Below are 27786 nucleotides of genomic sequence, written 5' to 3'. Positions count from 1 at the left end.
CTTCGGCTCCAGGCATGATCCTGGGGTCCTTGGATCAAGTCCCACATGGGGCTCCCCGCAGGGAGCCTGCTTCTCCCTCTGCCTATGTCTCTGCCTTTCTTTCGGTCTCTCATGAATAAAAAAAAAAAAATCTTAAAAAAAAACCCCACACAACTCTATATAAATTCAAAGAACAGTGGTTACCATAAAATATGATTCTTAGGGGCACCTGGGTAGCTTAGTCAGTTGAGCATCCAATCCTTGATTTTGGCTTAGGTCATGATCTCAGAGTCATAGGATCAATCCCCAAGTCAGGCTCTGCACTCAGCATGGAGTCTGCTTGAAATTCTCTCTCCCCCCTGTCCCTCTGCCTCTCCCTTGCTGTGTGTGTGTGCACACTCTCATGTGCTCTCTCTCTTAAATAAATAAATCTTAAAAAAAAAAAAAGGGATCCCTGGGTGGCGCAGCGCTTTAGCGCCTGCCTTTGGCCCAGGGCGCGATCCTGGAGACCCGGGATCGAATCCCACGTCGGGCTCCCGGTGCATGGAGCCTGCTTCTCCCTCTGCCTGTGTCTCTGCGCCTCTCTCTCTCTCTGTGACTATCATAAATAAATTAAAAAAAATTAAAAAAAAAAAAAAGACAACTCATTTCTGAGCAGGAGCCTGTTTTTATCTCTTAATTTATAACATGGCAAAGTTGTTGTTGGTTGTTTGTTTGTTTTGTAAAGTCAAGATGGAGCTTTAGAAAATCTGGGTTCAAACTCTGATACCATCACCTCCTAATTGGTGCTTTTAGCTCAGATATTCAAATTCACTGATCTCAAGCTCCTTGTCTCTAAAAATAGGGATAACAAAGGTTTTTCTCTCCACATCTCAGAGGCAATCCATGGAATCAGCTTATAAAAATGTAAATATAAAATAATGTAAAAATGTGTGGTGGTATGGAATTAACAATGTTGAGGACTCTGGTAGACTGTCACCAACAGAACAAAATACAGACATTCAGATGGGAAATTTACTTCATATTTATAGTGAGAGGATGATAGCTTTTCTCCTTAGTGATGCTTGAGGAACTGAGGAAAGACATACTACCTGAAAGGAAAAAATGGGCTCAGAAAATACTGGGTTTGAGATTATTCATGGAAACTACTATGAATTTCCCTCAAGAAACAAAAATTACAAGTGTCAAGTTAAGCTTCAATAATCTACATACCTTTTTCTCTTTTCAGACCTGCATTATTTGCAAACCATGATCTGGATGTCCCAAACATTGCAGCCACACAAAATTCTCCGCCCATCGATTTGCTGGGTGAAATTTGTGGAGGTGGTTTAACTTTGCTTAAAAAATAAAATAATAGTAAGAAAAATTACCATGATGGAATCACGGACCTCAAGATAGTGACCGATTTTCCTTAAAATTCCACCCCTAAGTATTCAAACCCTTCAATGTGGACATGCATTTTGACTTAAGTAATAACTGCAGGTATGAGACTGTATTCTGCCATAAAAGTAAAATTATTGCAGAATTCTAGAATATTATCAAAATGGTTAACATATAAAAACCATAAAAATCAACCCCTTTTTGAAGTATGTATTGGTGAAATCCAAATCACTTCTTTTCAGATGGATAACATTTCTCTGGAGATTTTAAAGTACAACAAGAACCAGCATAAATATCTCACAATAATAAAATAGTTTATTATTTCATTTTGATATATAAGATATGAGATTGACAGTACAGTTGATTGGAGACAGCATGTATGAAAATAATGAAATGATACAAAATGGAGCCCTGCAAATGGTTCAGCCACAATGCCACATACAAGTTAGACAATGTAGGAGGAGAAGATTGAATGCTCCAATGCAATTATATTCACCAATCTTCCTATTTGTTGTTTATTTTTTTCCATGGGTGAAAATGATGTGTCTATTTCTGTTCTGTTCTTCACATGTTTGAGGACACATTAGTAACTGACATAACTACTGTAAGAAAGTACTTGCTTTCCTCTTTGTTTTCCCCAAATTAGCTTTTATGCTATCAACTTCTAATATCAACCTTTCATCTTCTGTGAAATCCTCTTATTTCTCTTCTCTTTGAATTTGGCAAAGGCTTCCCCAAAGCTCACTGGCAATTCTTCTGACCACCTCGGATAAATGGTGGTAAGGTTTCTCTCATTCATACACCAGAAAATAGCCTCACTGCATATTGGTCGAGATCACAGCCCAGTTGGGAATGAAAGTTCTGATGTTCCTACTCTGCTCGTCAGTCTCCATCATCAAATAACATTATTTTACCTTCTTTTGTTCACTATCCTTTATCTCTTTTATCTCTGAATAAAGGGTGAGAAAGATTGGGTTTTGGAGTCTAGAAGAAACCTGAATGCTGCCATTTATTAGCTGTGTGACTCTGATTGAGTTATTTAACTTCTCAGAGCTCAGGCCACTAATACATAAAATAAAAACAGTCATGCCTACTTTGTAGGGTTATCTTAAGCATTGTTATTTGTTATTTTATATTTGTTATTATTTGTTATTTTTTCTCTAAGTGTGCTCCCTGGCTAGTAGTACCACCTGAGAACTTCTCAAATATATAAAGATTTATCAAGCCAAACCCCAAACTCTGGGGGTGGGGCCTAATAATCTGGGCCTTTTTTTTTTTTTAAGTAATTCTTATTTTATTTTATTTTATTTTATTTTATTTTATTTTATTTTATTTTATTTTATTTTATTTTATTTTAAACAAACCCTCCAGGAGATTCTGGTGCATGCTCAGATTTAAGAACCACTGTATTAGGGAATGTGCGTAGAGCAATCAGGGCAGTGCCTTCCCATATCATGGTATTCAACAGTGCTTGTTAACTGTCTTCTATATGGCACACAGCCTTCAACTAATTTTCTAAAACATCAGACTGTGCTTTGGTAATCTCAGTTTCCAGGTCCTTATGACACTCGACATAGTCTTCCACATAATTTGTTTCCCCAGCCTTCTGCTCTGATACCTTCCTGCTAGGGAAAGCAAAGAGTTTGGATCAGAGGCCACTGTGATTGATTGGTCTTTTTGACTCTTCCTTTGTACCACATCTATGGTAATACACTTTGCCATATATAAAGAAGCCTCTTCTTTCCATCATTAACATTTCCTAATCACTTCACATCATTACTTCTAAAAACCACACCCATGTCAAAATACCAACACGTCACACTCAGACTTCCACTGACAGGGAATAAAGACACAATTTTGTTTTTGTTTTTCTTAAAGTTTCTGTGAGGAAATGAATCTGGTTCTACAAATAGTTTCATGTCTTCCTGGTTGCATCTGCCACAACTACAATAACCTACCAACAGAAAAGAAGACACCCCCCACCACCTACCCCAGAACAAACACGTATCTTTCCTCAGTATCAGGGTAACCGCCATTAGATTATCCTTCCTGGTTATGATGCACTCTGTTGTAATACCGTAGAGAGTAAATTCTCCTTCAAAGCCTGTATTTCCATCAGTGAACTACTATCACTGAGCTAGTAAGTTCCTATAGCTAGCACCTTTTACTTCTTTTGGTAATTTTTAACCTTTAGAAGTTTGGGGGGAGGTGGTTGGAGAGAGAAGGAGAGAAAAAACCATTCCAGAACTTGCTGAAAGGTGTTTCCAATTATCCACTATGTGTTTCTACAAGAATCACCATCAGGGAACAATAATACTATAATGTACAAATAAGCTTCACAGGGACAAATTCAAAGCTCTTTGCAAATTACTGAATACTATTTTTGTTTTTGTTTTTTTAAGGCATGTGGTAAGCAACAAGATAGAAAACAAGTGGTATGACATTTCTTTGGAGAGATTATGCTTCCCAAACAGACTTGAAAAACAATTGCTATTAGGCAAGATAGCTACCTCAATAACAAAGAGTAGAAATATGGTAAGATATCAAATTAGTCATTGGCCATGCAAAAATATATTGTGTATGTGTTTATTAGTTAATAGTCTAATCAAAGTCAAAAGCTAAAACTTCTTACACTTCCATAATGCTACACATAACTGCTCTGAACACATAATTAAAAAGCATCAACACTGTATTATTTCATACAAACTTACTATTTCCCAAAGAGAATAAGTATATTATGATAAAAGTGTGCTTAAAATTATATAAAAATGTAAAAAAATGATCATTTTCATTTTTATACATTATTTCTTCTTTTTCCTCTGATGGGCCCTTAATAAATCACATTAGTAAAAGTTTGTGTTTAATAAGTGATTAAAAGAGTTTTCATTCCTGGAGTGGCTGGGTGGCTCAGTTGTTTAAGTATCTGATTCTTGATTTCAGCTCAGGTCATGATCTCAGGGTTATGAGACTGAGCCCTGAGGCGGATCTGTGCCAGGCATGGAGCCTGTTTGAGATTCTCTCTCTCCCTCTCTCTCTCTGCCCCTCCCCCCCTAAAAAAAAGTTTTCATCCCTCAGAATAACTTGCTACCTCTTACATGGAGTAGTGCTGTGTGCTATGTACTGTGTACTGTGGAGGGAGCATATTTGGTGAACATATCATAGCAAGTCATTTCTATCATCAATCTATATTTGGAATGACTGTGGTATTTAACAAAACAGAACATAAAAATATGTGCATGTGTCCAGAAGACTTTCAGAAAATTAAAAGGAGAAATAATCTAAAGAAAAGATTACTACTAATAAAGTATTTCTACCCAAAGGGCGAAAATTTCACTTTGGTTTTTTTTTGTTTTTTTTTTTTGAAAATTTCACTTTGACTTACTTTGCCCTTTATCCTAAGTTTTAAAAAGACGAACAAGGAATTTTGAATGGAAGCAGATTGAACTTTTCCAAAGTGACCCAGAATATTTCTATTGCAAAATAACCTTTTGTTGGCAGAAAAATAAAACACTGACAAATGATGTATATGTGGAAGAAACAAAAGATAAAAGTATTAGCCTTGTAAATCATGATCACTTATGTATTGGTGACCCAATCATTTTAAGAAAGCATTCCAATACTATCCTTTTTTCTTTCTTCCTCTCAACATTTCCCTTTATTCCCCAAAAGGGGTTTAATAAATCCCATTACAAAACAACTGCAATTTTAAAAAGAATACTTTTGGGTGTTTGGAGGCCTTCCCTCATTTATTTATTAAATAGTCTGATATAAAAAATAAAATTTCAATGCATATGGTGTCCAGAAATTCAGTTGTGTTGATCATGATTTTAAATAAGAATAAAACATACTTATGGAGCTGATGGACTCCCTTCTACTGAGAACTCCTGCTCTTTACTCCCCTGAGCCCATCATAGATGGCCTCATGTTCAAAAATGAAAAGTAAAATCTGGCTTAATTTGTGAGCAGCGTGTAAAAGAAAAATGGAATTAATTCAACTTTCACCCTATCAGGCAAAATAATAATTCTAACATATATTTACTAAACTGGGTACAAGAAAACAATGTAATAAAAAGTAAAACAAATATACAAAGAAGTAACAACAAAAACAAAACCGAACAAATAAGGTACTAAAATTAAAAGTCAGGAGTTTCACTTTTTGTCACTCCTTTTGGGAGACTTAACCATCTAACTATAGCATGAGAATCATTTTCACTGCCATCGGGAGTTCTGGGGACATTAACATTATGACATCTTTCAAAATACTTACAAAGACTATTGAAGTTACCCATTGGCTTTTACTGTATTATGTAATCCAGTCAGATTAACATATTGAATTTCTCTTGCCTTTTTTTTCTCTCCACACCCTACTGCAAAGAGAAAAAAAAAGCAAAACTCTAATAATATCTGCTTTTAAAATTACGTCCATCTGGGTAAATCTACTACGTCCCATAGAGTAGGACATGAGTGGGGTATCTGTGGATGGCATGAAAAGCAGCAGTGAGGTCCATTGCCTTGTTCAGAAGGACACAAGTGTGGAAAGAACTAAATTGAGATAGAAGCACCGTTTTTTTTTTTTTTTCCTTTCCTGGAACATAAGGGTACACTCAATAATCCACTTTAAATGTTAGACATAATATTGCTGTAAGAATTACAAGTGGTATAATGTCTGTGTATAAGAAGAAAAATCTTTCTTTATATTCCTCAGTGTGACTGAGCTTTTAAAAGGAATTTAGAAGTGTTCTCTCACTCTCGACTTTATTTTTCTAAAAGAAGAACTAAGCGGGGAAAAAAAAAAAAAGAACTAAGCAGGAAACTGAAAGTATTATATTTTAAAGATATTAATATACCTAAAATTATTCTATTACAATTTATTCTTAAAGACCTAACAGATTTATGTAAATTTTACAAATAAGATTCTCTTTTCTATATAAATCTTTTCTTTCAAAAATGAATTTATATTTTAAATATTCTCAAAAGAACAAGATTAGTTTAAATGAACTATTTACATATAAATGGAATATTCTCAGTGCTAATTAAAACTTTAAATATAATTTGATTTGCAAATTTTAATTCTTTAAGGTTTTTATATAACACAAACACAGGTTATGAGTATAGGATGTGCTCAAATGGGCTACTTTTGTCTAAACTATCAGGCATATGTTTTTTCTTTTGATAAGCGATACTACATGCACATTAGGAGCTCAATAAATACTTATTACTTATTTATAATATTGAAAGCAAAATCCATTTAAAAAAATTCACAATGGCTATTTCCTTAAAATTTCTATATTAAAAAATATTATACGTGTGACTCTTTTACAATATTTTACACAGTCATTCAGACTCAAATATCCTGGAGGGTGCATAATCCCCAGAGTGTATAAAATGCCTAAAATGTTGAAGATGATCTGTATAACTTTTCAACAAGCTTGTTTTATTATCAAAAGGAAAAACATTATTTTAAACTGACCCACTGCAATTGCATGAATTTAAACAAACAAGTTTATCAAAGAATTAAGAATTAGTATAAATTGTAATCTATCAAAAGTAAACTCTTAGCTAAATACAAGGTTGCAACTTGAAAATAATTTTAAAAATGTACGAAATGTCCATTACATTTTAAGAGGAACTATAAAAATTTCATATTCTTCCAAAATACAAATACTACCCTGCAACTAGAAGTACTAAAAACATATTTATTTGGCAGGATGCTTTATTTTGTAACAGTAAATAAAAACATTCTCAGGTTGAATGCTAAATATCATGGAAAAATAGCAAAAACTGTTAAAACAAAGAAGCTCTTATAAACAAGCTAGGAGAAGTTGTCAAATTTATATTCATTTTGCTGCCTTAATTTGAGGTTTCATTAAGATCTTAATGGGAAAAACATGCACCACTAGTAAAGGAACGTATTTTAAAGGAGGATCTTTTAGGCTAGTATAAGTGACTAAAAACGAGTTTCTTGTGAGCTAACGATGGCATCAAACAAACCACAAAGCAGTCTTCTAAAAGACAGGCAATGATTTAAAAGTCTACTATATTTCATATATCCCTTTCTTTAATCTGGCTCTTTTAATCTTGTTTCAACCTCAAATCATTTCTGGTTGACAAGTGCTTTTGCTTAAATTTGAGGAGCACATAAGCTGTTGAAGGAATGGACTTTTCTTATTTAACATACATTTGTTACTCCATCTCTACTTCTCTGCTAAAACTTCAATCTCTATTAACATACTAAAACTCTTCTTTGTACTTAGAAAATGAGAAATTTATCCTAAGACAGAATCTAATTCTAAGTTTAGTTTACAAAGAAATTTTGTCATATGTTGAATCTGGCATTTAAAAACTGACTGCTCATCTAAGTTCCTAAGTAAGATCCATGTATCTTGTTTGTTTGGGGAAGAAATCTGGTTAACAAAAAGAATAAAGATTGACTTGCATGGAATTTTGACTCATTTATGCCCTGAATTTCTTAGAATAGTTTCACAATCTGTGTCCTAATTTTGACGCTGCATTTCAAGGGGTAAGTTTTTATGATTTGTCACCCTATTCTTATACGGTAATGAAATTTTCAGATGTTCCTGTGGCAGATTACCACTGAAATGAGTTTGCATCAAATTATGGTGTACCTTCAAGAATGATTTCAGTTTCTTTTTGTCCATGGGAAAAACAGTTGGGAGGTTTTTTCCCTAGGATAATGGTACAGTATGAACAATTCCCAGTAGCGGTTATGAGAACTACACACATGTACAGAATTCTTTAAAGTATTCTGACTACATTTATAAAATTGATATACTTTACACATTGCCCCAAATTTCCTTTTGGCTCACTTAACTCCTAAAAGTGTGAAAAAAAAAAAATCTAAAGAAGCTTCTTTTCAAAAATGGTATTTTCCCCTTAAACAAGTAACATTTGCTGAGCTCTTACTATATATGCCAGGTACTGTTCTAAGCACTTCATATTGTCAGTTCATTTCATCCTTGCAATGAACCTATGATGTAGGCGCTACTGGTAATCCCTTTAACAGGTAAGGAAACCAAGAAACAGAAAGGGTTTAGAAAATGACACAAGATCATATAGGTAAGTAGTATGTGAATTGGGACTTAGGACTTCGACTGACAGGTCTGATTCTGGAGCCCTAACTCTTAGTCATAATGTTAAAGACAGCAGCTCCTAAATACATTCTACTTCACATCTTTACATAAAAGTATTAAATATACTGTTTCTTTTCTATGACCATCATGTCTAAGACTGACAAAATTGTATTTTATGCATTGTTTTATAAGAACTTACTAAATGAATAAGTTACAGTAAATTGGTGCTAATAACTCAAAATTATAAATTATTTAGGAGTTTTAATGAAATGAAACACAAATTTCCTCATCAAGGAGATCCTTAAATACCTAAACTCCTCAAAACAGAACTAACTCTATTGCTTTGGTACCAAATAAAATGCAGTTAAAATTTATAGGGTATTTTTAGTATATCTTAAATATATTTATATTTCAAAATAAATCATCTCTTTGAGTGTTCAACACAATGTGTAGGGAGCTTCTATCACTATCATACTCAAAGCATTAAACTTGGGTGTTAGCCTTGTCTTCTAACATACACTAGCATTGAGAGAATCCTTCTAATTTCTCATTTTTAAATATTAATCTGATTTTTTTATTTGACTCTTTAAGAAATGAAGTAAAATTTAAAAATCTGCTCTTTTAAAGCTTAAATATCAACATTCATGTCCATTCTACAAATTATTCAGTAATTTGGTGCATCTATCTGTGATCAGGCCATGCAACTGAAAACAAAAGTACAAAACAGAATTACTTTCTGAGAGTACAGCAAATGAATTAGGCATGCGGGACTGAACTGGGACTCACCATGGAGCTTTTATGGAAAAACACCCCGCTCCAAACAGATAAGGCCTTCATGGAAAAGGGGGGAAAATGCACAGAAAATTAGAGGAAAACTCATTTCACATTAACAAATACATGTATATCATACTGTTAATAGAGTTTGGATAAAATCACTGAAAAAATTAATAATCATTTGCAATTCTGCTGTAGATACTAACAAGTCTGATATAACCAATCACCAGAATGCCATGAAATATTAAGTCCCTTAATTTTCAAAGGATGAGCGATTTCAAAATGTCTATTTCTCCCCCTTTTCTGGAATACCCGTGGAGGGTTCCTAAAGTAAAATAAAATAAATTTCACTTCTGAGGCCCTAAAAACAAAGTACAAGTTAAATGGAATCATCAGATGGCGAAAAAAGTGGAATCAATAGCAACAGATGTGTGGTTGTAGGACACGAAATGTTTAAAATCAGCGAAAGAGAATGCAATAAAAAATTTGATAAGCATTATTTGCTCTTCATCGGTTGTAGCCTCAGAGCCACAGAAAGAAAGCATGTATTTTCCAAGCGACTTATTTAAAGTAAAGTTGAACTGTGTATTGAAGGCCAAAGGAACAAAAACCAAATATAAGTAGTATGATTTATTTCCGTGTAGGGTCATATTCCAGAAAATTAGCATTTCTCTTAAGAGTGCTACAGGTTGGCTTCTCCCACCTGCCTGCATTGGGCTAGGTCAGAATACTGTAAACTAAGGCTATAGTTGCTTATTTTAAATGCAAATGAGGATACAAATTCAGGCCTCATGGTGACACATATTTCTTATTAATATTCTGTTCACAGCCATTTCAGACATACTATGCATATCTGCACACAAAGAGGATTGGCTGATTTAACTATATCCCAAACAAAATGCCGCTGTGGCATCTGGTATGTGGAAGTGAAACATAGATTGAAAAGGAAAGCACACTGGCAAAACCTGGATGGTTTCTTCTTCAACTCTGACACTAAAAACATCATAAAAAAAAAAAAAAGTTCCTGCTAACTGATTACCAGTTAGCTGCCTGGGAGTTGAGTTTTGCAAACGGAAACTTGGATAGAATGCTTTCACAGCGCAGAGCACAATTCTGAGGACAGATGCACAGAAGAAACGAGAGAACAGGAGAGTTAAGAGAAACTAATAACAGAAAGAACGAGTTGGAAGAAGTGAGATATTGAAGAAAAAGAAAAATAACCGCAGAAATGGTGCCAATGCAAAGCAAGGACATCTCTCTCATGGTTAATATGAACACAACCAAAGATATGATGTCATTATCCTTGTTAAATAGTGGATATTCAAACTTTTTTAATTGTGACCTGCAGAAATACATTTTAAGGCACAAGCTGGTGTATACATGAATACACCTAATGAAACAATAATTTAATGAATGTGGTTTTTGTCTGTAATCAACTTTACTATTTTCTATTTCAATGTATCATAAACATTAATGTTGGGATTTAGGTACAATAAAGACTGCATATTTTGACAGGGTAGGTCTGAGAGGGACCTGAGATTCTAACAAGCTGCTAGCTCAGGCCAAAGCTGTTTATTTACAGAACCAGTAGCAAAACTGCATTTTATTTTATTCTATTTCATTAAAGAAAAAAGTTAGTCACAATCCCCTTATCTGATTTCATGATTCACAAATTATATTGGAAAAAAAAATGTTACTGGAGCTCACCCTGAACTCTGACAAACAATGATTTAAATAACCAAGACCACTCGAAGACTCCAATCTCAGTAAAACAGTAATGCCATACAGAAATGATGAGAAAATGGAAGCTTCAATATGTTTCCATATGTCCACAAATACTTCTGAAATGAAGAGGTCATTGTTGGCATACTGTGCCCAACTTCCTTGAAGTTTCTTCATTAGGCAGGGCATATGAAATAATCAAACAGTTCAAATGATTCTGACACAAGCGCTGACCATCTGGAACATCTAGACATGAGTCGCTCTTCAGTGTGTATTATATCAACACCAAACAGTCTCCAATCTCATTCTAAGTATCAGACTACAGCTAATTTGTTGTAAAACATTTGAATGTTTTATCTTAGTCCTTTATGACTTAAAAGGGTCTCTACTGGCCCCCAAAACCAACCAAACAAAAATGAAACAAAACCTTCAAGTTTCTACATTTCAAAAGACCAGCTGATGTTCCCCACCTATAGCGCCAATAAATACCCTTTCCTAGGTTTAGGTTTCCTTATGTATAAAAAGGAAACACGTATTTGCCAAACAAATTAAACACAGGCTTAAAAAAAAATCTCCTAGATTTTCCTTTCTAGGCAATAGTAATGTGTTATCAACAAAAGATTTCAACAGCCATTTCCTTCCCCACGATCCTAAAACGCATGGTTAACTCTCCAGACACTGTAGTAAACAGGCCTGTACTAAGCAGCAGCATTGTCAAATTTAAAGACAATACTGTTCTCACTGTTCACAGCATAACCCAATTGTGTGAGCTAAAAGTAACCCTTCTTCAGTCAAAAAAGGATCAACTGGCTAACACAGCTCAAGGGGAAAACAGAGGGCCGAAGAAACTGAATGAGGACCTGCTTTAGTATACACTTGGCATGTTCCCAATCTATACTTACCCACTTCTTACCCACTCCTCCAAACTGGACCTCTGCCACATACATGTAAAAGAAGAGCCACAAACTCCAAAGAATTAGAGTGACTGACATAATTACTGACTTCGTATGGGTAGTGTCAGCTGTTCTTTTGAAATGTGCCTGCTTCATCTTTCTCAGTAGCAAAAGAATGAAAATATAAAGTCACAAAGGACAAGTCCATGATCCAGCTGTCTTCACCTATGATTTCCCCTCCCCCTTCAAAATACCACAGTTGTAATCATATAGGGTATATGAGAGTAGTTAGAGAGAGGAAGAGAGTATGTGAGTGGGAGTATATGTTGAATGAAAATGGTCTGTATTAACATATGCAACTCAAATTATGATGTCCAGATATTAAGAATTTCTGTGTTTTCTAAACAGTATTAAGTTTCAGCAGGTTTAACAATCTTGCCATACAAAACCTTTCACTTTGTTACAATTATATCCTTTTTAAGCTGAGTTCTGATCGAAAAACATCAGGACTGGCCAAGAGATTAAAAATCCAGAAATATTTTTTATAGATTTATTTGTAGTGCAACGTGAAACAACTTGACCGTTAACGATTTCTTCTGGAGATTCTCAGAAGACAAGAAGAAATTGTGTTTTATATCATAAGAGTAACACCATGTAAGTTTTTAAACATTGATTCATTTTGTTAAATGCCACATAAAACCACAAAAGCTTTGGTCTTACAAGCTGAAAGTAAGGCAAACGTGAAGATTTTTTAAATGCAATCAAAAAGTAAAACTAGATCTGATTCTGAATCCTCTAAAATCTTCTATAACCCAACTCTAGTGCTAAAAGGTATAAAAGATTAGGTTCAATCACCTCTAGAGTTAAAGAATTAGAGTCTCAGAGAAAAATTCTATGAACATACTCTGAAAGTCCTATTTTTCAATTGATCATGTCTTATGATAATTCAGACACTCTCACATAACAGACCTCAGAATGAGCCCATATTTACTATGAATAACTATATGTCAACAAACTGGACAATCTAGAAGTAAAGGAAAAATTCTCAGAAACATACAACTTACCAAGACTGAATAACAAAGAAATAAAAAATCTAATAGCTTTAATTGGCAAATTTTATCAAACTTTTAAAGAATTAACACCAATCGTTACACTCTTCCAAAAAATCCGAGGATGGAACACTCCCAAACTCATTTTGTGGGGCCAGCATAATCCTAATACCAAAATCAGAAAAAGCCACCACTAAAAAATAAAACTACAGGCCAATATCCCTAATGAATATAAGACAGAAAAATTCTCAAGAAAACAAATCAAATTCAGCAGCACATTAAAAAGGACCATTCACCTTGATCAAGTAAGATGCATCCTGGGGATGCAAGAAGGGCTCAACATAACACAAAACAATCAATGTGATACATCATACTAGTAGAATGAAAAAAAAGTCATAAGATCATTTAACTGACACAAAAAAAAGAATTTCACAAAATTCAATATCTATTCATGATTAAAAACTCTTAATAAATTAGGCACGGAAGGAACGGATCTCAACAAAATAAAGGCCAACTGTTAGATCTAATCAATGAATTCAGTAAAGTTATGGGATACAAAATTGATGTTTCTATATACTAACAAAAAATATTTTGAAAAAAGAAACAAGGGAATCAATCTCATTTATAGTAGCATCAAAAACAATAAAACACTTGGGAACAAATATAAGTACAAGATGAAAGGTCTCTACTCTGAAAACTACAAGACAGTAATGAGTAAAATCAAAGAAGACACAAATAAGTGGAAAGGTAGCTTATGGTCGTGGATTGTAAGAATTAATGTTAAAATGTCAGTACTAGCAAAGCAGTCTATAGATTTGATGCAACTCCTATCAGGATTCCATTGGCATTTTTTACAAAAGTAGAAAAAAAACTTCCATAAAATTTATATGGAACCACAAAAAACCCTAAGTAGCCAAAGAAATTCTAAGAAAGAAGAACAAAAAGCAAGAGGCATTGCATTGCCTGATTTCAAGTTATACTATAAAGCTATAGTCATCAAAACAGTATGGAATTGGCATAAAAACAAATAGACCAATGAACAGAATCATGAGTTTACATGGTCCACACTAATATTTGACAAGGGAACCAAGAATACTCAATGGAAAAAAAGACAGTCTTTTCAATAAATGGTACTGGGATAACTGGATATTCACATGTAACAAATGAAACTGGACCTATATCTTACACTACTGACAAAAATTAACTCAAAATGGATCAAAGACTTAAATGTAAGACCTGAAATCATAAACTCCTAGAAGAAAACACAAGAACAAAAGCTCCTTGACATGGGTCTTAGTAATAATTTTTAAAATATGACACCTAAAGTACAAGTAACAAAATTAAAAATAAATTTAAAAGCTTCTGCAGAACAAAAGAAACCATCAACAAAGTGAAAAGACAACCTACAAAATGGGGAAAATATTTGCAAACCATTTCTCTGATAAGGGGTTAATAGCAAAAAATGTAAAGAACACATGGGCTCAATGGCAAAACACAAATAACCCAATTTAAAATGGCCAAATGATTTGAATAAAGATTTTTGCAAATAAGATACACAAAAGGCCAACAGGTTCATTAAAAGGTGTTCAACATCAATAGTGGTTAGGGAAATGCAAATTAAAATATAATGAAATAAAAAACAAATACATGAAATACCACCTCATACCTGTTAGTATAGCCATCATCAAAAAAATAAGAGCTAACAATGCTGCCATGGATGTGGAGAAAAGGGAATCCTTGTGCGTTGTTGGTGGGACTATAAATTGGTGCAGCCACTATGGAAAACAGTAGGGAGGATCCTCAAAAACTTAAAAATAGAACTACCCTATGATCCAGCAATTTCACTTCTGAGAATGTATCTAAAGGGAAAAAAAAACACAAATGCAAAAAGATATGCACCCCCATGTTCATAGCATGATTTACCATAACCAAGATACAGAAACAATCTGAGTGTCCGACAGATAAAAATGTTGTGATATACATACATATTTGCATGCAGTGGAATATTATCCAACCATTAAAAAATGAAGAAATCTGACCACTTGAAACAACATGGAAAGATCTCGAAGGCAATATGTTAAGTGAAATACGTCAAAGAAAGACAGATACTGTATGATCTTATTTATATGTGGAATCTTAAAAAAAAAAAAATCTCATAGAAAAAGAGATCACACTTGTGGTTACCAGATGCACAGAGTGGGAGAAGGAGGAATTAGAGGAAGGCAGTCAAAAGGTACAAACTTCCAGTTATAGGATTAGTAAGTACTAGAGATGTGATATACAACATGACTACAGCTTAACTCTGCTGTATGACATATAGGGAAGCTGTAAAGAGAATAAGAGTTCTCATCACAAGGAAAAAGTGCTTTTCCTTTTTTCTTTTCCTCTTTCTTTTCTTTTTATTGTATCAGTAGAAGATAGATGTTATATGAACCTATTGTGGTTATCATTCCACAACATATACAAGCCAAACAATTAAGCTACACACCTTAAACTTATATAGTAAAATATGTCAATTATTTTTCAATAAAACTGAAAAAGGAATAAGCCCATATAAATAAATGTACTAAACAACAAAAAAGTAGAGAAAATGCCATACCACACTATCTGTAAAATTGTAAAGTAAAACCATATTCTCTACCAATATATATTCTAGGAACTGGAATGACTCTGCTACATTCTGTGGATCCCTTAAGCAGCTACTGAAATGGGCACACAATTCACACATGAATATGAGCAAATGATTCCTCGTGTCATTTTTTCAAGTGTTACTTTTAATGTTTCATTAATTTAATTTTAACCACTCCCTACTAAAGAGACCTATAGCACTATTGTCTCTCAAATTAGTGATCTGTAAAGCAAATTAAAGCTGAAACAAGACAGTTATATTACCTAATTTGAGATATACTCAACATGCAATTTTAAATTACAAAGTCAAGATTTGCATTAGAAAAACATTAGATAATATTCAAATTCTGCCAGATGCTGCAGAAAAGAGACTAGAACATAGACTGTCAAATTTCTGTAGAAAGTTATACCTGCTGATTTTTAATAGTAGACTTCATTAAAAAAAAACACAAAATCCACAGATTTATGATAAAGTAGAACAAACATATGCAAGTAAACATATGCAAACCAAAGGTGGACTTTAAGTACTCTACTGATGGAGCACAAAAATTGTAAACTCAACTATGGCAAGTATATTATACATACAGATATATCCATATCCATTCTAATGAAAATACACTGTCCATTACTTTATATCTGGGACCAAAGATTTATAGCTTCACTATCAAAAACTAACATCTATACAAGACAGGGCTGGGACATAGAGAATTATGATCTGCTACTGTACCTGTGTGTCTTTCTCCAAATATTTCCCATTTAATTCTCAGAATTTCTCTTATAAGGTTTGGGGCTCAGGCCAAACTGTGTATATAAGCCAAGGTAGATCTAACTGAATTAGAAGAAAAAGCCATTTTCTTCAGTAGAAGAAATTTCTTCAAGGCCTACATTATGCCAATGTCATTTACTCACTTAGCAAGCTCTATGGCAGATTTGGTGTACAAATTTCAAGTTGAGATAATAAAATAAATGCTATTAAATGTTTCCATTTCTAAATAGGAACAATCATCTATGTTTTCCTAATGAAGCTCTCATTCAGCACTGGTCTAGAACTCAACAGTGGGTAAAGCTTAGAAATCGGGTGATAGGACCAAAGCCCTGGTGGGAATTCATACAATGTACAGCTGAAAAATCAAAATTCACACATATAAACTTATATTCTTCACATGAAGAAGCTTACCTAGGTCACACTGGTAATAGGTAACAGAACCAAATGAGAAGTCAGTGCATCAGATTCCTAAGTCAATATCCTTCCACTACATGACTTAACCTATTTCTACAGAGTTGGGCCCAAGGTTCCTAACACCCACGTCAAATTGCTCCCAAAGAATAAATATAAAGATGGGGACAGGGAAAAGGAACAGAAGTGGCTCCATTTAAGAAAAAGGAAACTTAAAAAAAAAAAAAAAAAAGAAAAAGGAAACTTATGAAAGACAAAAAAATCATCTCATGCTTACTTCACTAAAAAGGTCAGTTAGCTAAGAGCAAGGAAGTGACTTCATTACCAATGTCTACATTTTTCATCCCTGAAATTACTCTGATCTCTTTTTAAAATTTACTGCTCACTGTTTGTGCCTTAAAAATGATGTGTATTTATTAGTAACTTTAGATTTAATGCACATAAAGTTAAGCATACCGATGAAAAATTATCTACTTAGTAAAATATTATATAGGAAGGCATTCAAAAAAAACTTTATCACTGACTTGATTTATTAACTCGACCAAACATCTATGAAATGCTGCTTAATAAATCACTACTATAAATACTTAACACTCCAAAATAATAAGCAACTCCTTAGCACCCAGGTTCATTTTACTAGATGAGAATTATTTTTATCTATGTATCATAAAAATATGATGGAGGTCTTTCCAATCCTTTAGTCTTAGACTGGAAGAAAATGGACTGTGTTTGGATGAGTGATTGTTGAACCAAATGATTTCTAGCACTTCTTTTGCCTTCATCAGTGTATACTGTAGTCAGGTTAAGCAACAGCTGTTGCCAAAATAGGCCTTATTTCCTCTAAGTGCTGCTTCAAGGTACAGAACATGGAGGTGTAAATACATCTGTCTTTTGCCGTTTGTAGTTCTACTGGCCTTGTGCATGTCTTGGAGTAAGACAGATGGTCCTTGACACTGTACAGGCTTCCAGGGATATATATTTCCAAAAATAAGAAGGCAGATGTGAAATATGGTAAGCACACGTTCTATCCCCTGAAGGTTTGAACTGAGGCTTCTATCTCAATTTGAATATTTAAATATAGGATCCTAGGTAATCCTTAGAAATCTCTGTGCTGGAAATACAACATTTTATGCTTATTTTGCCTTTATGCCAAATATTTAGAACATGGGATTTATTTATTCCATATTCCATTTATTTATTTATTTATGTTGATCTAACCGAGGTAGGCATATAATTTTATTAGATACATTATCAAGTATACTGGAAGTAGTCACAGAACTTACATGTCTATAAATGAGTCAGCTCTGTGTTCTATTTCTACATAATCCATGTTAAATACTTCCTGTTAACTTTTTTATTATTTTAAGATTTCATTTATTTATTCATGAGAGACAGAGAGAGAGAGAGAGAGAGAAAGAGAGGCAGAGACACAGGCAGGGAGAAGCAGGCTCCATGCAGGGAGCCCGATGTGGGACTTGATCCGGGGACTCCAGGATCATGCCCTGAGCTGAAGGCAAACACCGAACCACTGAGCCACCTAGGCGTCCCATGATAACTTTATTTTAAAATGCTAGCAAAGACATGTCATAGAAGCAATGTTAGAGTAATTGTAATTTCCAGAATGAAGAGACCTAGAAAATGAAAAACTCATTTGCTCATCACTCTGGTGACCTTAATATGGCAATCAAAATTCTCAGCAAATATAATGAAGTTTAATGGAACTAATGCAAATTAACTAACTGCAGATTGAGATTTGTTCATAGTAAAAAAAATTTTTTAATAAAAATGAAATAAATAAAGCCTTTAAAATCTAATGGGATGAAATCTAATGACATGAAATGTATGGGATGTAGTTCAAATCTCAGCATGTATCAAAACCAGAAACTAAGGGAATGTATTTTGTTCTCATAAAGCAAATATTAAAAAAATAATAATAAAACAAATATTACTTTTGCTAAGGCAAAATACATGTATTTCCATGAAAATGTTTGATTTTAAGATAATAAAACCACAAACTATTCTGAAAATTCTATGACCAAATGTTGGGGTGATTTAGAGTAAAAGAATTATAAGAGAAGTCCACTAGAGCAATTGCTGGATATAATGAACAAACCCTTCAGAAAGCGGCTTAGGGGTATTAAGTCTTATAATCTAGCAATAGCCAACTATAAGTTACAAATACTATTATCAAAATGTTTATAGGCCACTGTTGATATGTGTCAACAGGAAGCAAGAGAAAGAATAGAGGGAGGGATGGGGAAAAAAGGATTGTAGGTGGGGTAATTTGTAGTGAACTAAAGGCTCTGCCACAAGTTGAGAACTCATTACAAACAACAACTATGTGAAAAAAAACTAATAGTGAGTCTTAAAACCTCTTCCTTTGATAAGTATACTATTGTTATAAAAAGAATATCCTAATCTTTAGAATTTATATATGAAATTTGTAGGAGTAAGGCGTTACTAATCTACAAATTACTTCAAGACAATTTAAGAAAAATATACTGTGTGTGTGTGTGTGTGTGTGTGTGGTGTGCCTGCACACATGTGGGCAGAGTGAGAAAATGTGAATGATAAGGTAAATAAGTTAGACGGTTAACATTCAGGAGATCTTGATATAGAGGAATTTCTTTCACTGGTCTTCTAACTTTTTTTTTGTAAATCTGAATCTATGTGAAAAGTTTTAAAATTACAAACCAAGTATTCATTGTGAGATAAGTATTATTCTCTTTAAACACTTCAATATGAGATATGCTAAAAAGAATGCAAAAATTCAGCAAAAATAAAATGGTCTGAGAATTGAGATAAAAAGCCAAGTCAGCAATGCAATATGTGTTTATTAATTTCAAGGTACATAACTCAAATGCATATAATTTATTTCATAAATAAATAAATAATTACTAAATTGTCTATAAGGGGATATAATATACACACTAAAAATCTAGGAATTGTGACTTTTTAAAAAGAAAAGGAAATGCAGAATATATCTAAGTTCATAAAGTAGGGCAGCGGAAGGAGACATCAGATGATTAATAGCTTCTGCCCATCTAAGAGCAGAGAGAAAGAGCAGCAAAGAAAGAGTATGAAAAAGTAAAAAGTGCGAGACTTTATCTTCTTATTGTGGAAAATTTCAAATATATGCAAAAGTAGACTTAGTTTCCTCTCCTTCCCACAAATATATTGAATTAAATTCTGACAACATAGGATTTCATGCATAGAACCTCAGTCACTATCTTAGAGATAAATATGGAAAAGATTATTTGAAAAAGAGAGCTAATGCTTTGCATTATAAAAACAGAGTAGCTCTTAAGTTTTAAAAACAACAAACATCAGCAACAAAGCTAGAATTAAATTCAAGAAGAACAATTTTGAGTACTCTTTCACTTAGATTCAGGAAACACATAAAAACTCAGAAGTACTTTGCAGAATTGTATAATGCTCAGCTGAATCAAGAAGGTAGTACTGACTTCTATGAGTAAAAAAAAATTATGATTCAAGATTTAGTCCAATTTTTGATTCTACATTCTAATAAGTAATATACAAATAAAAATGAGCTAACTTAAATATAAGTTCATAACTTCTTTCCTATTCATAGCTATTCTAACTTATTTTAAAATAAAGAAACATAGGAAAGAGAAGTCAAAATTCCATTTAAATTACTGAACATAAGGAGTTAAAAAGCTGACATCAGTTTAAAAAAAAAGGATTACAGGCTAAATGATATCATAACATGTCTGATTGGGATCTAGGTTTGCTCTATTTTTCCTTCTCTCCCACCCTTAACATGCCACAAGCTCAATTTTATTTCTGCATTCTGCAGTAAGATAATTTTGTATACAAATACCGCTGTATTAGGTAAAGCGTCCATTTCTGTGCCATGGTGAAATGAGTATTTCTTCTCACAAAAGTGACTTCTACACTTTACCACCCAGCACAAAAATATTAAGACCTATTGATATAGCAGCCAAATAATTTAATATATTCTTTTTGTTGGAAAGACCTTAAAGAGTGTTTGAAGCCAGGATTGGGTTTTCTCTAGATTACCTGAATATAGAATTTAAAACAGTTGTTGCATTTCAGATTAGGTTAAATTCAGGATTGTTTATTGATGAAATAGGTAATTTGCCTACAGATATATATCTTCTGGTACAAAACAGAATTTCAGAGTCACTACACAATTGATCATCTAATGACATCTTAGATATAGCACTTTATTTTCAGGAACCCAAAGAAGTGATAATTTTATATTCCTAACCAGTAGTAATTAAAATTTTTTTTAAATAGCTAAAATAAGCACAGACACATAAGTGAGTCACCAAATGTCTTTGAGGATGTTAATGACCAATCTTGAGTAAAGCCCAAATCTTAGGACTCTGGCTTTTGAAAACTACTCATAATATCACAATGTTTTGACACTAATAACAGATTATTATATATAAATTATACTATAACATAGGTGGGTTTTTTTAAGCATTAGAAATATGGTTATCATCTAAAATTCTTTCCTTAGTATTTGGGCCAGTTAAAATTTGGGAGTCATTATAAATCCAGATCATGTCCACAAAAGCAAGAAACTGAAACTGTACTTTCAGACAAAGCCACAAGGCAACAAGTGTAAGACTGAGAAGATGGGTCTCGTTTTTATTAGTCAATACTAGTTTTCACAACTTGTCACTGCTTTGTTTTTGCTATGGATATATGTGTACATGGTTATATTCAAGTATGTTTGTGCATGTTCTATATTTTCTACTTAATCTGCTGTCATTAAGTTTTATGTGGACTGGAAATTAAGAGCATAATCAAAACACCCAAAGAAAATATATGCTTTATTTCTAAGTATCCAATCCTCTGAAACAGCTATTTTAAAAAGTATCAAGCTTAAGGCGTTACCCTGTTCGTTTGGTGATGGTCCCCAATGTCATTGGCTGCTTGATTTGTGCAAGAGGCATCAGTACCATCAAGCTGGGGAGAGGAGAGAGCCGAGGGTTGCCAGGGTTGTTGTTGGCAAAATTATTGTAGGAATCTTGGCTGTTTAGTTTCCCTACAAAGAGAAAAACAAAGAAAACCATCATCAAGAGACATTTCCTTCTCTGATGGGGTTTGTACTCACTCTACTAATCATTTAAGAAAGTTATCCAAGGCCAGAATTGATTCTAAAAGAATCATGGTTATATGGATGGGGGGAAAAATACAAAGGATACTGGTAATAGCAAGTGTGACTTGACTATAAACAGAGATTTTAGTCTTTGGAGGTAGAGGAATAGAGGATACAGAATTGGATAGATGTTAAATGGTTATACAAATAATTAGCATAAAATTTAATTATAATGCTATGGTATAGCAAAAGAAAATAAACTGGAAGATGTAAAGTAGTCTACAGGAGGCATGGTGCATTTCTCTGAACAAGCTTGAGAGTAAGTGGGTAGAATATAATCAGCCACAGCAGCCTGTGAAAACTGGGAGGGTGGAAGAAACAGGAGTTGTAAGTATCCACAGACAGTAGCGCGAGAGACACAGGATGAGATTAACAAAAGTCGTAGGTGAAAACATCACCTTCTTCCCAATATATACCACTCTCCGCCATAAAACTTAAAAATATCAAATCAACATTTCCCTTTATTTTATGCTGGGCATTCTCTAATATAAAAAATTAAGAGGGTCATGACAGCTCACTAATAACCAGTAAAAACAAACTCTTCTGTGAAATAAAATCTGATCCACAGAGGGAATAATTACTCTCAGCTCACCAGTAAGCCAAACTCCTCCTATGTACTTATATTTTCTCCCTCTCCATGGTTATATATTTTCCAGAATGTCCCATAAATGACATCACAGAGTAGGGAGCTTAGTGAGTCCAGTTTCTTTCTCTAGCCAATAAGCATCTGAGATTCATCCACTCTATATTTTCCTGAAAGTATCAATAGAGCTTTCCTTTTTATTCTTGAGTATGATCCTATTCTATGGAACTACATCGGTTTGTTTATCTAGTCATTGATAAAAAGACATTTGTTTCCAGGTTTTGGCTATTATGAATAAAGGTGCTATAAACATTTATGTACAGGTTTTGTATGAATATAAATTTCCCTTTTGGATAAATAATCCAGGAATAGAATTTCTGGTCATAGTAAACCAATGTTTGCAGGGACACAACAATTTTATGTTTTAAGGTTATAAGAAAATGCCAGTCTGACAAAGTAGCTGAACCATTTCACATTCTCATCAGTGAAGTATGAAGCTCCAGATCTTCCATATCCTTCCCAGCATTTGATATTGTTACTCTTTATATTAGCTATTCTGGCTTTTATTTGGATTTCTCTAATGCCCAATAATGTTTAGCACTTTTTTTTTTTAAAGATTTTATGTATTCCTGAGAGACACAGAGAGAAGCAGAGACAGAGGGAGAAGCAGGCTCCTCACAGGGAGCCTGGTGTGGGACTCAATCCCTGGACCAGGATCACACCCTGAGCCAAAGACAGACGCTCAACTGCTGAGCCACCCAGGCATCCCAGCACTTTTTTTGTTCACGCACTTATTTGTCATCCATATTTCTTTTTGATAAAGTGCTCAAATCTTTTGGCCATTTTAAAAACCAGATCAGTATTTTTGCTGAGATAGAATTCATATACTGTGAAAGCCATTCTTCTGAAGTGTACAGTTTTGTGTCTAATATATTTTACACAGTAGCACAACCATGACCACAATCTAATATCAGAACATTTCATCACCCAAAAAGAAAGCCCATACCCATTAGCAATCACTCCTCCTTTGGCCCATCCCTCAGCCTTTGAGAACCAGAAGCTCCTTTCTGTTTCTATGAATGTGCCTATTCTGGATACTTCACAAATGGAATCATACAATGTGGCCTGCTTCTTTCACTTAGTATCTTTTCAAGGTTCATCATCTATGTTGTATGATATATCAGTAGTTCATTCTTTTTTTATACCCAAATAGCATTCCATTGCATGGATATCACATTTTATTTATCCATTTATCATTTGAAGAATATTTGAGTTTTTCCACTTTTAGTCTATTATGACTAATGTGTCTATGAACACAAGGTGTACAAGTTTTTATGGAGACAGGTGTTTTCAGTTTTCTTGGGTATGCACACCTAGGAATGGAACTGTTAGGTCTATATTTAGCATTTTGAGGAACTGCCAACCTGCAGTTCCTTCTCAAATATATGATTTACAAATATTTTTCTCCCATTCTATGTGTTGTCTTTTCATTTTCTTCATGGTATGCTTTGAGGCATACAAGTTTTTAATTTTGATAGAGTCTACTGTATGTATTTTTTCTTTAGTTGCTTTTGCTTTTGTTCTCAGATCTAAGAAATCATTGCCACATGCAGGGACACAAAAATTTATGCCTATGTTTTCTTCTAAGAGTTTTATATTTTCAGCTCTGACATTTAGGTCTCCAATCCATTTTGAATTAATCGTTATAAACAATGTGAGATAAATGTTTTATGTTCTTTATTTTGAATGTTGGACATCTACTTGTTTCAGGACCATTTTTTGAAAAGACTATCCTTTCCCACTTCAATGGATTGTCCTGGCACCCTTGTTGAAAATCAAATGGCTACAAATGTAAGAAATTATTTATAGTTCTTACTCTCGTAATTTGAAAGTTCTTTATATATTCTGGACATATGCCTTTTAGAAGACATACAATTTTCAAATATTTTCTATCACCCTGCAACTCGTCTTCTCATTCTCTTGCAGATCTTTCAACAAGCAAAATGTTTTTTTCCAATAAAGTCGACTTCATGAATTTGTTTTGTATATGTGGTGTTGAATTAATGAACTATATGCCTTGCCCAAGGTAAAAAAACTCAATCTAAAAATGTTTAGGTTTATATTTTACATTTATATATATGATTTATATAATTTATATTATATAGTTAACTTTCTGTAAGGTATGGGGGGTGATTTTTTTTATATAATAATGAAATGAAATGAAACAAATGACAGCAAAAACAAAACAAAACAAAACAAAACAAAACAAAACAAAACAAAAAACCCAAATCTCCAAAGTTCAAGTGAAGTTTATCACAACTTTACAAGTAGGGGTTTAGGATTTTTTTTCTCTTTATTTTTTAATCAGTGCCCTCAAGATACTACTGGTAATGTCTACTATTCCAATACTATGATACCCAAAGCCTGAGGCAAGGCAGGATCCATGATCTCTGTAATTTTTTTATTTAACTGATATGTTGGCCAAATGATAAATTTTTAGCTAAATTTTGTGAGCTGAAGTGCTATACCAATTTGTAGTGCTTTCTTAACACAAACAGAAATCACACAGAGTCGCTAAAAAAAAAAAAAAAGACAAGCATATCATCATAAGGGAGTATACTATATTTTGGAGCAGAAGCACCCTCTTGGACATTTATTATTTCTGTATTATTTGGTGTCACCACCTTGTGGCCTACAGCTACAAAATTCAAGTAAGTTACAAATCTCACAGAAAGAAGGGTTTAAAATATAAAGGCAGAAATTGTTATTACATTATCAAAGTCCTCTTCAGATATAAGCCACACAGAATTAGAAATTTTCGGTCACTTTGCTTGTTTTTCTGAATTTCCATGATTTGAAATGCTGTTATATTGGGAATTAGATTCCTAAACAACTTATAACTTCTCAAGTAGATATCACACAAACATCTGCCCAAATACACACAGAACTCACTACAGATGATATTTCAATTTTCAAAACTATGAGAAACCTGTTCAGTCACCTTTTTCCAAAGAAGAAAAATGATTGTAAAGCATCTTTGTAACCGTAAATAATGGTTTTTCAGAGAAACTAAAGATAGAAAAAGAATAGAGAAAAATCATATTAAATTTCTTTTCTTTTTAAAGATAGCTAGTGATTTGATGCTTTTCTCCAATGGGTCATTATATCCAACAAAACTTCCTGCTTCTACCTATACCTTGTCATTATCTGCAAAAATGCCAGCTGGGATTTTTTTTTTAAGATTTATTTATTTATTCAGAGAAAGAGAGAGGCAGAGACACAGGCAGAGGGAGAAGCAGGCTCCATGCAGGGAGCCCGACGTGGGACTTGATCCCGGGTCTCCAAGATCACACCCCGAGCTGCAGGCGGCGCTAACCACTGCGCCACCGGGGCTGCCCACCAGCTAGGATTTTGATTGGGATTGCAATGAATCTGCAGATCAGTTGAGAAACTGTTGCAATCTTAACAATATTAAGTCTTTCAAGCCACGAACATGAGATGTCTTTTCATTTATGTAGGAATTCTTTAACTTCTTTGCACATTATTTGCAGATTTCAGGGTACAAGTTTTATTCATCTTTGGTTAATGTATTCCTATTTTTTGATGCAACTTCTAAAAAGAAATGTTTTCTTAATTTCACTTTTCAGATTGTTCATTGCCAACATAGAGAAATACAATTAATTTTTGTATATTGATCTTGTATCTTATAACCTTGCTGAACTTGCTTATCTCAGTATTTTGTGGATTCCTTAGGATTTTCTATATGCATGATCATGTCATCCCAAATGCCTAATAGCCCTGGTTACAACTGCCAGTACAATACTGAGTAGAAGTGGCAAGAGTAGACTATAATTCATTTAAGTTAATTTTTGTATATGGATTGAGGTATGAATTGAGGTTCATTGTGTTCACTGCTTTGAAATTGGATGGCCACTTGTTTTATGACCATTAAAAAGATGATCCTTTCTCCATTGAATTGCCTTTTCATCTTTGTCAAAAGTCAACTGACCATGTCTGTGTGGATCTATTTCTAGATTTTGCTTAACTGATCCATGTGTCTATCCTTTCACCAGTACCACATTTTTTGATTACTGTAGTTTTATAGTGATTCTTAGTAAATCATGCACTTACACAGAAACTTTCCTTGTTATAAAAGTGACTCCAGTGTTAATAATTCATCAACTTTTTCATACAGAAAATACCTGATTGACCCAATACTATTTTCAAATCATTGTTCCTGATTTCTTATAAAACTTATCTGCCCTGGTTCTATGGTTAACAGTAAATATAGTATTTTATAAATAGCAGCAATAGTAAATACTTACTTTTTTTAAAACTAATTTGAATTAAGGAGACAAATTTATATATATATATATATACATATATATGTATATATATATATATAAAATTTAAAAATGCCTCCCAAAAGATCCTAATGAGTATCTTATTTCTAAATGACATCCTGAAACACATTTTTTCTTTTTTAAGTTTTTATTTAAATTCTAGTTAGTTAATATATAGTGTAATATTAGTTTCAGGTATACAATATAGTGATGCAGTACTTCTACACTTCACCCAGTGCTTATCACAAGTGCCTTCCTTAATACCCATCACCTATTTAGTCCATCCCCCCAACCACCCTCCCTCTGGTAACCATCAGTTTATTCTCTATGGTTAAAAGTCTGTTTCTTAGTTTGCCTCTCCCTCTCTTTTCTTTTCCCTTTGCTCATTTGTTTTGTTTCTTAAATTCCACATATGAATGAAATTATATTGTATTTGTCTTTCTCTGACTTATTTTGCTTAGCATAATACTCTCTAATTCCATGCATGTGGTTGCAAAGGCAAGATTTCATTCTTTTCTTATGGCTGAGTAATATTCCATTGTCTATATATACCATATCTTCTTTATGCATTCATCAATTGATGGATGCTTGGGCTGTCTCCATAATTTGGCTATTGTTGATGATGATGCATTGGGGTGCATGTATCCCTCTGAATTCGTATTTTGTATTCTTTAGGTAAATACCTAGTGCAATTACTGGATGGTAGGGTGGTTCTAATTTTAACTTTTTGAAGACCCTCCGAACTGTTTTCCAGAGTGGCTGCAACAGTGGCTACCAACAGTGCAAGAGGGTTCCTCTTTCTCCACAGCCATACCAATACCTATTGTTTCTTTTGGTATTGACTTTTGCCATTCTAACAGGTGTGAAGTGATATTTCATTGTAGTCCTGATTTGTATTTCCCTGATGATAAGTGACATTGAGCATCTTTCACACGTCTCTTGGCCACCTGTGTTTCTTATTTGGAAAAATGTCTGTTCATATCTTCTGGCCATTTTTAATTAGATTATGAGGTTT

At 33.5% G+C, this 27786-nt stretch overlaps 1 protein-coding gene across 13 annotated transcripts in view; it reads right to left on the bottom strand.

Annotated features, from left to right (window-relative positions):
* Positions 1-27786, bottom strand: part of BCAS3 (BCAS3 microtubule associated cell migration factor) — a 592168-nt gene that overhangs the window by 304384 nt on the left and 259998 nt on the right. For 9 of the 13 annotated variants that reach the window (XR_012008696.1, XR_012008698.1, XR_012008697.1 and 6 more), the window contains exons 16-18: positions 21581-21731; positions 9237-9281; positions 1192-1316 (exon numbers count right to left, since the gene is read on the bottom strand). Coding sequence is in view for 10 of the 13 variants with exons in the window: in XM_072779640.1 (XP_072635741.1) it covers positions 1192-1316; positions 9237-9281; positions 21581-21731 (321 nt within the window). In the remaining 3 variants the exon portion in view is untranslated. The remainder of the gene's footprint in view (positions 1-1191; positions 1317-9236; positions 9282-21580; positions 21732-27786) is intronic. The other 4 variants (XM_072779641.1, XM_072779645.1, XM_072779647.1 and 1 more) reach the window with 1 other exon arrangement.

Source organism: Canis lupus, chromosome 16 (assembly GCF_048164855.1).
Source record: "Canis lupus baileyi chromosome 16, mCanLup2.hap1, whole genome shotgun sequence".
NCBI classification, from domain to species: domain Eukaryota; kingdom Metazoa; phylum Chordata; class Mammalia; order Carnivora; family Canidae; genus Canis; species Canis lupus.
The sequence above is the reverse complement of the archived record's forward strand: the minus strand, read 5'-3'. Positions and strand labels throughout refer to the sequence as shown.